We start from the raw sequence: 16,421 nt of genomic DNA on the forward strand, positions 1-16,421 counted from the left end.
TTGCTCAAACTCATGTCCATTGAGTCAGTGGCAATCAGAGATGTTTTACACCTGTATCCTCATCATCTGTCTGAATAATTGTGTGCTAGTATCTCTAGGTGAGTGTTTCTAAATGGAATTGTGTCACCATGGGGTAAGTTACCTTTTCTTATCTCAGTATTCTCATCTAGAATGAGCATAATTACAGTCCTCTCTCCCCAAGGTGGTTATGAAATCTGAATGTGGTTAAGACATGTAGAATGTATGAGTACATTTGATAATAAAATAGTTGCCCAATAACAGCAACTATGGGTATAAAATAGTTGCTCAATAAATGGGAGTTATTCTCAGCGCCAAGGGCAGGAAGTACTGGTGATCTGTTCCAGCAGACCTTAAGGATTAAATAGAGTGAGATGTGCTATATTTAGAGGGGTTGATCTGTCGAGACCAACTGGTGAGCATTTTGCCTGGTCCTAATGAAAAAGCAGTTGCTTCTCTAAGACCTTTGTCAGCCCCAAGGAAAAGGTCAGACTGATTTAGTGGCATACACAAATAAAACAGGCAAGGCTACCAAAATGTTTGGTTGTCTTTTAATCTTAGGTGATTATACGGCTGACAAAGACTGGGGAGCAAGACGAGTACTCCGTATCTTAGAGAATCTTGTAAAATGCTTTAACAAATATATAAGAATCATATATAATTGGCACACGCTTTGTTTGAATGCAAACACTGCTGTTAAAGTGGTGCTTAAAAACAGTTTGTTGGCCTTCTCTTCATACAGGAGAACATTTCTCTCGTTTACACTACTCTCTTGCTTAGCAAACCCTTATTTATCCTGTAATGCAAGTGTAATCAGCCCAACATGTCCAAATGCCCACAGATTCTGAATTAGTGGAGTCTGCATTAATGGAATTTTCACTGTTTCTTGTGGAGACAAGTGTTTGTAAACTACCCACTCCAGCAGTTTCGAGAACACTCTGTGAAAACGACCCTTTGCCTCCTCTTGTCCACATCTTCCTGATTCATGTGTTTTAGTTCCGGCTTTCAAAGGAGATGCAAGGAAAAAAGACTCAAAAGTACTCTTGGGACATCTGAATAGTTATTTATTGAGAAGCCACAGTTTTCCGCACTTTCATAACTGTAGGCTTTATATAAGGCAAAAGCAAGATGGATCTACTACTTTACACGGAAAGAAAGAGCTCTGCAGAGGACCCCAGGGTCATGCAGTTACAGAACAAAATGCAATGTACATGACAGATATAAAAACCAGCGTGAAACAAAATAATTTTAAACTATGGTTACAATCTACTGAAGGAAATATCCATATCTTAATATAAACACATTTATAGTCTAGGGTCATAATTTAAATATTCAGGTCTTTTTTTTTTACATACATGGGTTATCGAAACATAAAAGCGTAACATTTAATAGGATAAACTTTGATAGAAGACAGTTGCTCTGAACTGTGCTGGATGTCATGAGAGGATTGCTCGTGCCATGGCAATTAGGAGGATCAATCCACTGGTATGTAGCCATCCTTTTTTTTGGGTAATTATTTGGATAAATGACAGTATGGGTTAACAAGGATGCCAAGGGTTCATTTTTTTCAGTTTCAGGGGAAGAGAAGGAACCAAAAGTTGGTTGTTGGAGACTTGCCTTTTGTTTTTCAAAAAACAAAGCAGATCTATTTGTCTTAAATTCATTTATTGTACTCATTTAAATAACTGGCATCCACATACGGGAAATGAAGGTACTTGGCGTACTCGCCCTCATATCCATTCACTGTCAACGTGCACACACAGCACATTAATGAAGCATCACTGGACTCTGCTGTACACAGGGGTACACCTAGCAATTGAGCTATGTATTCTCCAAAATGGTATTTGAAAGGTCATTTGCTAATCTTGGTACCACATACCTAAAATGGCAATTGTCTCGGTACACATCTCATGGGCATGGTAGTCGACAGAAAATTCCCTAATGGGGTTAACTAACAGACTAAGGACATGCATTGATTACAAGACTCTGTCCTCACGGACCCGGAGCCTGAGCATTCTAATCGTCCTCTTCGTCTTCCTCGTCGCTGTCCTTCATGCTGATCCCCTGCAGGCCCCCACCCTCGCTCACAGATGCTGTGGCCTCCTCCACAGTGAGACGGTTCCGGATGGTTTCGTAGGTCTTGCTGTTTAAGGTTGAGTCCAGGACTCCTTGCAATCGGAAATCTCTATAGGTTTTCTAAAGAGGGAAAAGATGCGGTGGTGAGGGAGAGCTCATCTCCATGGAGGGTGGGAGGGGGCTCAAGGCGAGTGTGGGGGTGAGAACAGTGGCCTCAGCTAAGTGTCACACTGTGTGCACTGCCACATGAGAAGCCACCATGCTCAGATTTCACTTGTACTGGAAACTGAGATTTGTTGAATGACAGAAAATGAGAAATGGTGACAGGATAAACTGTATTAGATGAGACAAAGCAAAGAACATAAGCTTGTTTATTCAGTTTCATAAAGGGAAATGTTCCATCATTGTTTTGGTTCTCCTTTTTTTGGGGGGGGTCTGGTTCTTTCTCTTAGGTTAGTATAGTATCATATGATAGACAGTGTGAATAGCTGTAACACATAAACAATGGATTGCATAATATAGTACTTTGTGATTGCTGCTGCAGTCTGGTCTTCAGTATTTGTTGAGGTTTGTGACTGCGTATCCCTTTGTCTCATTCACAAGACAGACATATGCATATTGGTAATTGAAACCGATCACGGGCAGCCACAATAAGGGGGAAGATGGAGCGTTAATGCCTCATCAGTATGTTGCAGGCATGTGACTCATGGCTTGTCTCCTTGGGAAAGAAGTGTATCTATTCTGTTCACAACTTTGTGGTCTCAGGGAAGAAATTTGGCTCTTTTTCAAGAACAATGGTTTGGTGTTGCTGTACCACCAGTTTTTTCTTTGTTCCTTCAGGCAATTTCTCTTGGATTTCCTGAGGTATCCCAGGGACTGTTTTTCTAGGAATCCCTTTGCGTTAATTGAACATGACCAGAAGCATCTGGCTGTTGTCTACTTCGCAAAACATGTTTTTTTGCAGAAGGTCCCTCTCTAACTACAACTCTCCTCATCACACTGCATATCATTTCAGCTACTGATTCTGCTGTTTGTTTCTCCTCTTGATATGGGAAGCATGCTAAGGGGTCAAAGGAAGGTACAGTAACATACTTCAACACCACTTGCATTAGGATTTCTGGTTTCTAGAGTCCATCTGATGCAGTCCTAGTGTCATTCACCACGTCAACCACTCCTGAAAATCACATGTGGTAATGACTGCAGAGTTAACTCGTGAATGCTGCTCAGCTCAATGAAGTCCAATAACAAAAGATTATAAATAGGAGGACCATGCGTTCCCTTTGCCAGGGGATATCTGTGGTCCCAGTATGATTATCTGTAGCATTTTTCTTTCTTTCTTAAAAGGAATCTGTTCATCATAACTACTTAAAAAGTACATCCTAATTACTTAAAAGAAATTCAAAGGTCACCCTAACTGTGGCTCAAGCTGCAAGGCTAGGTAGCTAGTAGAATTGTGTCTTCACCTGGAGGGGGTATGGGTAAGAGGTTGATTAGATGCCAGTCTGGTGGAGACCAGATATCCAGACGATTTACTTGGTTGTTCTGTACTTTTCAATCACTTAGAATTGGTTACCAGAATATGATGGGGAAAAGAAAGGTAGAGACCATTCAAATATTCTCCTCTCTATACAAATTCCAGAGCAGTGTGTTTCTCAACCAGACTCCGCATGTCTAACGACAGAGTTGTTTTTCTTTTTTTTTAAATACTCCATTATGTAACACATAAGTAGGGGCTCAACTAATATTTGTCTGAGGTTGGATGGATGAACAAATGCTTGCTGGATAAGAATGAATGGATGAATAAACGGAGTGGATGGAGAGGCAGGAAAAAAAGCCAATTATCACTGGAAGTTTGCCTGAAGGAGGAGGAGGCCCCTGGTTAACGTACTTAGCGAAGAGGTGGTGGGTTCTGCTTCATCCCTCTGTGTTGTGGCTGTAGTTAAGCTGGACCCACTTTTGGCAAAAGTGAAGGAGTTCCTTTGGCAGGGATGTTTCTGTGTCCCTTTCCCTGTGGCTCATGTCTGTCTGTGTTGTTTTTGGCAGAGGCTAAGAAGCAACCTCCTCTCTGACTTATATTTTTTTTCTTAATAAAATATTGCTAATTCCAACAGTCTCAACAAAAATCTGGAAATATCAGTAATGGGAAGATACTGTAACAGACTAAAATGCATGTCTGCCCAGGAAAGGTCAAATAGAAAAAAATTCCTCTTAGCGTATTTATAGCCAGAAAATGGAATTCAAGGTATCAGGCAATGGTTAGTGAGGTTGCCTTAAGGAACTTACATTTAAAAATATGAAAATAAGGCTGGGTACATAGTCCAACCGCATACGTTTCTTTTTTAGGAGCTGCAATACACTGTCTGTAACCTTCCCTGGGAGGACTCTTTGTGAGATCAAATGCATATGATAATAATTGTCCTTAATTACACTCAACGGAACAGTAATTGGTTTTAAGTCAGCACTGAGGTAGAGGAGTACCTTGAATGAAATGGTGCTAATCCGAAAGAGACTAAGAAATGGGGCACAGGGGAGGGGGTGACTTTGAACAAACTGTTAAGAAATAGAATTCAGCCCTGTTTTATTGTTAAAATATTTTTAAAGAGACTTTGTGCTTTGAATGAGATTTTTGCATACGAATGTTTTTAAAACCCTCTATGGTGCAGCATCAAATGGAAACTGAAATGATCAAAAACGTATTTACCCCCTTCTGTGATCTTATTATTTCATGTAAACCACTGAGATTTCACGCTGAAATAATTATCATTAGTCCAAGGCACACACACAAGAACAGGGGGAAAAAAAGCTACGTTCAGGGTATGTTACCTCACCTTCGTGATCCTTTACATTTGATTGTATACACGCATTGCAAGAGAAACTACTTCAATTAACTATGAGAACAATATTGATTTGCATCCTGATAATGGTCACAGGACATATTTAGAAGGAGCCGGAGGTAAATATTTCTATTAAATTAATTGTGGCAAAATTTAATTTAATTAAACCATAAATGAAATTCATAATGGAAGTGATTAGCATGGCGGTACCCCAAAGCCAGCTTCTGAAAGTCTAATGCAAAAGGGTACAGTATATTTGCATGGCAAATACATAAAGTATTTTTCCAGTCTGGATAACGTATCAAATGCCTTTTTATTAAATTTTCCTTTGATGTCTGAATAATAAATTAACCAGGCAGCCCACAATGATTTCATCGGTTTTTCTTGCCTGAGATACTGTTTTAAGAATCGTCTTGTTTTATACATAAACTAATATTCTTTGTGTTAGAGAAGTCCTACAGCTTGCCAATGCAATGTATTTCAGCCAGCTATTTGCAAAGGAGAATCACCGTGTTTTCTTTTACCTTGACCATCCTAATTAGAGTTTTCAACTGATAAATGTGAAGCTGTAAGTCCATCCGGTCCGTCAGCCAGGTACAGATCACGTTCATGGAGCTGTTGTACCATTGCTGAAAAAAGAGACAAAAGTTCTCCAGCCAACACATCGTGGAGCATTTAAACAGCAGAGAGGGAACAGGCCACGTGTGAGCACCCTGCTCTGCTCCAAAAGGAAGACAAAATGGTTAGAGAGAATTTGAGAGCACAGAGATCACAAACAGCGATTTGACACAAAGTCACAGTGTCCTAGGTCAGCCAAAAAGAGAGCGGTTTGGACTCTGGGTTGAAAACAGAACTCTTCCACTCTACACACCTCATATGCAATCAATTTCATAAGGACCATCTTTTGCTCTGTTGGTTCATTTTACTCAACCGAGATATAAGTCACTGTGTATGTCCTAGGCCATTGTCTCAGGGGTCCGGGAAGATGGCTCCACTGAGCCAGTTGATGCCACTGGCTACTTACCTGTAGAGAAATCCAGACCCTGTCTACTTAGGATGGTTCTGGGAATCAGGCTGAGAGCCTTAGGAATTTAGGGCAAAGTTTACCTTCATTTACCCTAATGGGGCATCTGAATAAAAACAATGAAGGAGGGTTTCTCTTTAAGGGCCAAATTATACTCTGGGCAGCTTATGTGGCCTTACATTGGCTGTGCAATCTGTTTTAATCTTAACACCCAAAAATTATGGAAGATGAGAGGGGGGAAAAAAACATCTACAAATGAGCTCATTTCAAGCTGTTGAAATCATACTTCCCCTTAAGGGGGTTAAATTTTGCTTCTTGTCTGTGAAAAATGCTTGAAGCTGTGTCACTTTAGACTGCCACCCCTGTGGTGAAGAGAGTCTCTGGTGCGGTATAATTTTGCAGCACTGCTCATATATTCATAAATCTCACTCGGAGACATATGAACAGTGTTATGAAGTGTCAGTACAAAAAAAAAATCTAATCTTTTAAACTTCACCAGGTTTCATTACGCGTTGCTGCTTATACCAAACAATTTACAAATAAAATGAAAAGGTGTGGATGGACCTATATATTTATTTATAGGGAAGTATATGAACTGTGCACAGAAAAGATGTTTTAAAAAAAAGTGGTTAAAGAATTGAAACATTGCATACTCTCCTGCTAACTGACACGCACATTCACACACACGCACACGCACACCAGTGGAGATTTGAAAAGCATAAATAAAAACATGTTTCTGATGGTAACTCCACCCTTTCTCACCTAAAGATCATCCAAAATCAGTTTATGCCTAACACTCACAGTTTTTCTGAAGCCTTGTTTCTGACTTAATTTCTTAAAAAAAAAATTAATTTGGGTTTTTACTTGCAAGGTAGAACTGCCAAGTTTCACCTTGCAAGAAACGACACAGTCGCAGCCATGGCCCCTCTCTGCAATCTCCCATTTCGAGGCTCTTTCCTCATCAGAGCCAATTGTGGCTCTCCTTGGAGCCCAGCCGCAAACAGAGACCACACTACCCCAATCGAAGCAGCACTGCAGCCTCACAGCCAACTTCTGCTCTTTTAAAGATCAGGGAGGCGAAACTGTCAGTTTCGGGGAACCTTCTGTCCCCCCCCAAAAGAGTGGGTGGGGTGGGGGTGTTCTTTTCCTTCAGATGTGCAGTTCACTCCATATCGGGAGGGGGTTTGCCCTGGTCAAGCTACTTTAGGCGTGGACAGGTTTTCCCCTCTGGGAGTAAGAACATTTACTGAAACATTGTTTTTTGGTGGGGGTGGTGGATGTGATTATTTGGGGTTTTTGGCACCTCGTGCCTTGGGATCCTGGAGCTCTTGCTGTCACCACTTCTGGGTTTGTTAAGGGGCTGGGGCAGGAACATGACTAGGTTATGGGTGCAGCCCTGCTTTACTCTCAGCAACTGGGGGCCCTCTTGTGTTTACCCCAGGTTTCAAATTCCCACATTTACTGGCTTTATCTGATGTGCAGTCTGGGGGCTCAAATAGTCTATTTTGAGAGTCATGAGCAACGTCCCCCTGTCCCCCGACTCCCACCTCCTGGGGTTGGAGAATGACCCTCAAAGGAACCTGGGTGACCTCCCGGCCAATTCGACCAGACCAGGGCCCCATGATGGGTGCACCTCAAGGGCACAAAAGAGGAATGTGGCACTCGGGCTTCTAGGCAGAGGTGGCATTTCGCTTTGGCTGTGACAACAGGGAAACCGGCGCTGGCTTCTATCGCTGCCAGCGAGCCTTGTGCAACATGCCTTCTTCTCTTTGCTGAGAGACATGCCACCTTTCAGGCGAAGAAAAAACTAACGAGCGCCCCCCGCCCGCTATTTCATGTAAGTAATTCCCCTTCTTGTGAAAAATGGCTTTTGGATAGTCAAACAAGAACAAGAAAAAGGTAGACGGCTCTCAATACTCTTTCTGTGCTGCTGAAAGGGAGATGGATGCGTCAGCTTATCACACTCACAGATTTCCACTCCAGGAGAACAAGAAAGCCCTGGAACATCCATGCTTTTCCTCCTGGATCTCACATCGCGTGAAAGAAGTGTAAAAAATGTATGATGCCCCATTGGCTACACATTTCAAGAGGCAAAAGGGAGTAAGTCACTCCTTTCCAAACCTTATGCTCAGGAGATGAAATTGGAGACACTTTTGGATGAAGTGCGGTGCTAACTTGGTTTTCCAGAAAGGCGCTTACAGGCACTTGGATGTTGGAGGAAGCAGGAGTCACTGCCTTCGAGAACTTGAAAACGTTAAGGGGTGAAAGGGATCTTCCTCCTTTGATCTCCACCTTGGAGAGGAGGCACCCAAGGCCCAGAGAGGTGAAGTGACTTGCCCGCAGTCACACTGCTAGTGAGTCCATAAGTGGCGGTTTTGCAGGGTTAGGCACTGGCATGAAAAAGCTGATCATCTAAAGACTGCTACCTAGGAGGGTGTAACAGTGCACTGGGCATGAGAGCTAATCTGGTGTATCTCTTCCCAACTCTACATTCGGGGGGTATCACACTGATAGCTAGAAATAGGCTTTAGTGGGAGTTCTTACCCTATGGAAATTGGCAAATGCCACCAACTAGGGCCTTCTCCTTTCCAGAAAGCCAGTTGTTAAAGCATTTCATCGGCATATTACTGGGTGTCTGGGGTGTTCTTGCTTTTCCTCATGCAGTTTACAGTGCTTATTAATCAGGTTTGCTTTATTTGAGATCGATGCTAATATAGCAGATTTGTTATGATTCTTTGAAAGATGAAATTAATACAACATTTTAAGTTCTCCCTGCTTTGTTTTGTCTTTGGCTCAGATATGCCTTTTCCAGAGATAGCCACAAAAATTTTGGTAAAATGCACTCTAAACCATTAGAAATAAAACTTGTGAGTGCATGACATATACTATGCCTTGCCTTAGTTCAGGTATATTAACTGGAAACTACCTACATAAGGTTAGTTTAATCCTAAAAAAGCCCTCGAGAAATAAAATCACCAGTTACCTGGGCACCATGAAAGTACATTCCCTAGGGAATAATTCTGTGAAGGTTTTACAGTTGGAAGCCAAAAGAAGAAAGGCTAGTAAAGCCTTGGAGAGTTGGGAACTTCTTGGGTAGCTAAGCTGCTGAAACTAACATGATACTGTAAATCAACCACACTTAAATTAAAAAATATTTTTTTAAATTGAATGCAAAAAATGAAAAAAGAGAACTTGGAAGGCTGATCTAAAACCTTACCATTAATTTTCTTTTTTCTTTTCACCTTCCTTCCTTTCTTCCACACAACTGTTAACATCATAGGCCTGACCTCCTTTTCACCTAGGTTTGTGATCCTGGGCAAATTACCTATGTTCTAAGAGACTCAGTTTCCTGTTCAGTCAATGGGAATTAGTCACTCTTTCACAGGCCCTTCTGATGGCTAAATGAATTAATGCTAATAAAGTTCACATCACAGTACTTGGCACATAATAAGGCCTCAATAAATGTTAGCTGCTTCCACAATGAACACTACCACCAGCCTCACAACAACGGTCACCATTATAGGTAACATCGTCGTCATCATCACCATCACCTCTCTCCTCTTTTTTCTGTCTCTTTCTCAAGCCAAGAAATGCCATAAAACCAGGAAGAACACAGAACAAATGACCAGAGAAAGCCATGTGGTGGTGGAAGAGATTATTCCTATTGGAATATCTCTGGGATCATATGCTCAAGTCTTACAGGACACATAACTAGCTCTCAGCAAAGCAATCCCACTGTAGAGAGGCTTTGTGTTAGAGGATCACCCAAACCTATAAAACCATCCTGAGTGCCGTTATACACATTTGAAACTATATTGACCTAGATTTAAATATTGGATTCAAAGGATTCAGACAAGTAATGAGTGATTTTGCAAACCCTACATGGATAAATTACACCTTCAGCTTGGGTTGGATACTTATTAGCTGGATAAACTCAACTCTTAAGCTACTTAACTCTCTGACCCCTAGTCTCCTCTTGGGGTTAATATTAGTACCTACTTTATAGGATTACTGTGAGAGTGAAAAGAGGTAATTGTGTAAAGTGCCTAGCAGAGTGACTGTCACATAGTAAGCACTCAATAAAATTTAGCCAGTATTGTTATTATTACTCCCCCAAATAGACCAGATATCCTTTTATGAATAATATACAATACAGAAGACTTTTCATGATCCATTTCTAGTAAAAATCAACATGCAGATATACTCAGGTCACACTTTCTGCCCTGCAACTAACTACACTGACTTCATGCAGAGGAATCCTTACACATAACATGTCTCTTCCGTAAGTGGGGGTTCACTGCAGCTAGAATTAGGGTGAGGCAGGATCTTGCAAAAGTGCAGGATTGGGTGCTCCCTTTAATTACTACAAACTCAAATATGAGTTTGTTCATTATGGATGTCTTGCATTCAATTTTAAAAAACATTAAGACATTTACCTTGATCACTCGTTAACATTTTGAAACTGAGAAGTGATTCATTCATCTCTCCCCAGTCCCTATACTTGGGTTCACTGTTTATCTGGGAATTTTATCCTCTGGAAGTGCCGCAGGATTGTGAGATGGGATAGATAATTCACACCTCACTGGACAATATGTTTGGGTTGTTATACTGGGTTTGGATAGTCCCTCATCAGCGGGATTCAGTGTTACCACACTATAAAAAGGTTGCTTGCCTTCATTCCTCTACCATCACAGCCACCTAGATGAGTCTAAATTCTTCACCCTCCCCCACCTTGATGTTAATTCAACATCCCAAAGGGACCTTACTGTTAATGACTCATTTGTTTTCAGAGCCAGCCACATCGCATTCGTGAGTGGCAATGAAAATAAGGAATAGAGGCTGAAAAGAGATAAAACTAGTCCGTAGTGTTTCCATATTCACTAAATTGCAAGGGCTAACGTATCTGCTTAACTTACATGGCTGCCTATCACACCATACCACTCTCTAAGACTTTAGAGTCTATAGTTTTGCCAAAGAGATATTTTGTACAGGATTCCTAACACACACAAACACACAGTATCCCAAATTAATATAGCTACCTACTCACTGAACATCGAGTCCTTAGAATGTACAAGTAATGTGCATAGCATTCTATAAGCATTATGTAATTTCACCACAGAGCTGAACTCTTAAGAGTATCAATAAGGGGAGAGATGGGCTGAGAGTCTGCGGTTAACAGATGCAAACTATCAGATACTGGATGGCTGGGCAACCAGGTCCTACTGTATAGCACAGGGAACTACATTCAATGTCCTGGGATAGACCATAATGGCAAAGAAGAATATAAAAAAGAATGTATGCATATGTGTGTGTGTGTGTGTGTGTGTATAACTGAGTCACTTTGCTGTACAGCAGAAATTAACACCATATTGTAAATATATAATACATAAATATGTATTGTAAATACATCAATAATAAAAATAAAAACTATAGAACAAAATGACACACTTAAACAAGTATCAATGGTATTAACAACCCTGTTTTATAGATGAGAAAAAGGGGCATAGGTAAGTTAAACAAGTAGCCTGTATTCAGATGACTGGTAAGCAGTGAAGCAGGCTTCAAATTGGTTATTTACCACTACACCTAGGTAAGTTGTCACACTTAGCTCAATAATTTTAAAAACCAATGGCTTGTTTATATAGAAACAGATCTACTTGCCAGGTACCCTTTCAGCAAAGTCATTCAGCTCTAAATTTCTCAAAGGAGAAGTGTGTGGGTGGGTTCCAGTGTTTTTGGAACTGTCTCCCTCAGAGTCTAAGCTTGGCCTGTTGTTGAAAATATTCTACTTTCTATGAGCCTAGAAAGTTGCTAGGTACAGTGTGTGGAGTCAGGGGTTTTCCCACAAAAAAAAAAAAAAAAAACCAAAACAACCACTCAACAGCCTTACAGAACTAATAATGGATGAGAGACAATCATTGTTGACTCTTAAGAGAAATGATTCAGAAAAGCTGGATGGGGGTAAGGGATGCTATATCTTAGCTAGCATCAATGTATTTTTAATTTCTCTCTGTAGTCCTACCTCATTTCTTCTTCTTTTCTCTTAGGTTGGTAACTCAGCAATTGCTACTAAGAGAAAACTCTCACTGTGGGCAGTTTGAGTTTTCAATGACAAATACAACTAGAAAAACTGCCTCTGTCACAATGGATTTAATTTTCCTAACAGAGTGTTGGAGATACAAAAGTTATGACACTGACCAAAATTTCAGTTCCGAAAAAGTATCCATCGTAAGCTTTAACACTGTCTGTGAACAGGGAGAGGAAGAGAGCCTTGGGGAAATTCAGTTTCATGTTCAGTTAAATAGGGTGTCATCAGAAAGGGCTGAAAGGGAAATGATTTGGGGTAGCATATCAAATCCAATGAAAATAGTCTAGTGCAAAAAGTTCTTCCTGTGTTGCTTTTTTCTTCAAAGAAAAATTTTATAGAAGTATATAACATGCACACTATAGTGTACCACTTTTAGCAAAACATAAGCATTTACATACAAATTCCAAGCATACACCTACAACAGAAAGTAATATTTAGCCCGATACATGAAAATGTACCCTTTCAGAAATTATGGTATTTGGTCTAAGGATCAATAACCACACCATGCACAAACACATCTCTTCACACACCTTCTTTGATTAAAAACTGTGACTCTGTCCTATATAACCTATTCAAGAATGACAGTCAAAATTTACAATGATCTGAGTTCTACTGTTGGCTCATTTCCAAATACATGTTTCGTTTGAAACTGGCATGTTCACCCTATTCCCAGGGAGGCAAAGTGCTAAGTGCCTGGGCAATTCGTGGCTAAAGTCTGAACAGTTGAGTCTTTATCATCATCTACAGCCTCACTTTGCAGATTAGGAAACTGAAACTCAGAGAAGCGGAGTGGTCTACCAGCTAGCAAGAGATGAAGCCTGGCCTCAAGAGGCTGAGATGCAGTACAGCTTAAGAGACTGGACTTGAATCAGGCCTGTCCTGTGTTAGAATCCTGATAAATTCCTTATCATCCCTGTGCCTCAGTTTTCTTATCTGCTAAATGGGGATGATCAGAAAAACCACTTAGGGTTGTTGTGGGAATTAAATGAGTTAATACATGTGGCATGCTTACAAACAGCAGCAGGCATAACTGTTAGCTGTTACTATCTAGCCCTGCTGTCCTACCTTATTCCATGAATAAGAAATATTAATAGTACGTTCCTAAGTGCCAGCTAGTCAGGGTTGTGCAAAGCTTTCTGAGCAGTTCCCACTCTTTGCATAAGACCTGAGCAAACAGGTAATTTATAACTTCTTGATAAGCAATCTGTATTTCTGAAGTGAGGAAACACAGTGAAACCTGGAAGATTTTTTCTTTTCTTTGGAAAGTACCCTTTCTCCAATGCAACACAGCCAGACATCAGAGAAACTGCCTCAGCACCTTACCTGGACTGTCTAATGAAGAAAGGACACTTTATATGTTGGCAGAGAGTCAAAGAGGAAGATAATACTTGGACCACACCCATGTGACTATGTTCCTCATGCTGTTTTGGGACAAAAGTAGATTATTATTAGCATAAAGGAAACCTGCAACCTATTTAAATGGCTGTATTGAAATACTGTAATGAAATATTTTACATTTGAAGCTCTCAATGCATATTTCTTTCTTACAATTTGGGTAATTTAAGAGCATGTGAAAAGCTTCATTAAGGTTTCCCCCACACTCCTACCAAAGTCTCCAAAGCTTTGTTGACCTGGGCCGAAATTCCACAGCCTCACGGGTTTCTTACGGCTAAGGATCTGGTTGTATTCGGTGTTCTACTCCAGATTCAGAGAAGGTTTGACAAAGGCTTGGCATGTTCAAGACATCTGTGCCAAGTCGATGAACACTAAAAGACTGCACATAAGTTTCAGAATTTGTCAGAGCCTCCAAAGGGAGCTGATATGCTTCGCTAAGAGGGTGTATCATCTGAACACTTAAAAAAATGATATGTAGTTGAAAGATGTACTCTTTTGCCTTACATGAGTGACACTGTAATTCAGGATTTGATTCACCAAAACAACTGCTTCTCGAAGTGGGTATTTCCAGTCACAGCTTCAGGACGCCCAGATAAAAGCACAAAGATACCACAATCAGAGGGTATAGATAATCAGGGTGACATTCTAGGGTGTCCCAAGTGTTCTTTTTTAAGTTGAAGGTTTTTTTTTTTTTCTTTTTTTAATCTTTAATACTTTGGCCACCTGATGCAAAGAACTGACTCACTGGAAAAGACCCTGATGCTGGGAAAGATTGAAGGCAGGAAGAGAAGGGAACAACAGAGGATGAGATGGTTGGATGGCATCACCGACTCAATGGACATGAGTTTGAGCAAGCTCCGGGAGGTGGTGATGGACAGGGAAGCCTGGCATGTGGCAGTCCATGGGGTCGCAAAGAGTTGGACACGACTGAGTGACTGAACTGATAATTCTCTGGATGGCTAAAAACCATTTCATTGAAATCTTTACAAAGCTGTCTTGATGCTGTGGCTTTTCAGGGTTCTAAACTCTGGACGGCAACCTCTGAAAGTCTGATGCAATCTAGACAGGGGGACGTCAGAGGCAACTTGCTGAAACCATGGTTCCAGAGACCTTTGCTATCTACAATGTGGTATGAAGAGAACCCCAACGTGGTATGAAGAGAACCCAGCGACTCTTTTGCCTTTAGTTTCTTCTCATAAGGAAGAGATACTGCAAATAAAATATTTTTTTTGAACTTTGACTTAAATTGATACTTTTTAAAATTTTTGCTTCTTCTATAGGAACATATATAGAATTTAACATATGGGAGCAATTTTATTTTTAATTTCCTTCAAAAGGACCTAAGTGATACCTTAATATTCTTTTATTAAAACAAGCAGTTATCTATTCAAGACCAAATTTTACCTGTCTAAACCTGAAATATAGAGAAATGTGCAATGAGCAATGTCTTCAGGAATGACATTTCAAATGGATGTTCAAAATAATGACTCTACTTGGACTCTTGACTAAATGCACGTAGCCTTTTCACCAAGTCAATACCATCACTACTAGTTGCCTGGGAGAAAATACAAGGAAAGTAAGAGTCCCAAAGGGTTCTTTCTAGGATCAAATCAAGCAGGAGAGTTTAATTCAAAGGTTATATTTATACAGGTTGTACAGGGATCTCTCTTTGGAAGATATGTTCTTTTTTTTTTTAATGGTTTGATAAACTGACAATTTCAGTAAGCTGGTCAAAACACCCAAAGCCATATGGGAAATGAGTTTGCCATTTCTGAATCAATCAAACTATGTGAAATCCAGCAGGTCACAAGTCTCCTTGTACCCCGCCCAACCCCACATCTCAGTATGGTGAATGGCCACCTGCAAGGAGCTGAGATAGCATCCAAAAGGTCTGCTTCCCTAATACTTCCAAGATATTTCTGGAAAGTTTTCCAACTCTGAATGAAAAAAACTCAAAGATCAGCTCACAGATATTTACCTAAAGACAGAAAGGCACAGAAAGGAGGCACGAAAGTGAATTTTCTGCTGTGAATGCAGCTTCAACTTCCATTGGGATACCAATCTTCCACCATTTCCACAACCTGACTACCTGCTGTTACAAAAAGATGGGAGACCCAGCAATTCCACAGATGCAAGGAAATGGAAAGCAGGATCCTGAAGAGATATTTGCACACCTGTGTTCAAAGCAGCATTATTTGCAAGAGCCAAAAGGCAGAAGCAACCCAAGTGGCTATGGATAGAATAATCAGTAAACAAAAGGTGGTATCTATACATGATGGAACAGCATTTAATCTTAAAAAGGAAGGAAATCCTGTCAAATGCTGTAACATGGAGAAACCTTGAGGATACTGTGCTGTCAGTCAGTGAAAAAAAAAAGACAAATACTATGATTCCACTGGCTCAGATGGTAAAGTGTCTGTCTACAGTGTGAGAGACCTAAGTTCAATCCCTGGGTTGGGAAGATCCCCCTGGAGAAGGAAATGGCAATCCACTCCAGTATATTGCTTGGAAAATCCCATGGACAGAGGAGCCTGGAAGGCTACAGTCCATGGCGTCTCAAAGAGTCGGACACGACTGAGCGACTTCACTTCACTTCACTTCCATAAGGTATCTAGAGTCGTCAAATTCATAGAACAGTGTATGAATGTGGTTGCCAGGGGCTGGGGAGGGGGAAAATGGTGCGTTACTGTTGAATGGCTATAGACTTTCAGTTTTGCAAGACTTTTAAAAGAGTTCCAGAAATTGGCTGCATAACAGTGTGAATTCACTTACCACCACTGAACTGTACCATTTGAAATGGTTAACCTGATCAATTTTACATTATGCTTGTTTTTACCACAATCAAAACAAAAAGAAGGGAAATGAAGTATCACTCCCCTGATTGAAAAGGAAACTTTGCTAAAGAAAGCACGGCCAGGTAGCAATATACAAGTTCTAATCTGGAACACTCAATCGTGTTTCACAAAAAGCCAAAAAACGATGTGCA

General features: G+C 40.6%; 1 protein-coding gene across 24 annotated transcripts in view; it reads right to left on the reverse strand.

Annotated features, from left to right (window-relative positions):
* Positions 1 to 1,061: 1,061 nt before the first annotated feature.
* Positions 1,062 to 16,421, reverse strand: part of CADPS (calcium dependent secretion activator) — a 473,124-nt gene continuing 457,764 nt past the window's right edge. For 22 of the 24 annotated variants that reach the window (XM_040246549.1, XM_040246550.1, XM_040246541.1 and 19 more), the window contains 2 exons: positions 5,453 to 5,557; positions 1,066 to 2,214 (listed from right to left, as the gene is read on the reverse strand). In XM_040246549.1, the coding sequence (XP_040102483.1) occupies positions 2,035 to 2,214; positions 5,453 to 5,557 (285 nt within the window). In that variant the 3' untranslated portion in view covers positions 1,066 to 2,034. Of the gene's footprint in view, positions 2,215 to 5,452; positions 5,558 to 16,421 lie in introns of all 24 variants that reach the window. The other 2 variants (XM_040246540.1, XM_040246563.1) reach the window with 1 other exon arrangement.

Source organism: Oryx dammah, unplaced genomic scaffold (genome assembly GCF_014754425.2).
Source record: "Oryx dammah isolate SB20612 unplaced genomic scaffold, SCBI_Odam_1.1 HiC_scaffold_9, whole genome shotgun sequence".
Lineage (NCBI taxonomy): Eukaryota > Metazoa > Chordata > Mammalia > Artiodactyla > Bovidae > Oryx > Oryx dammah.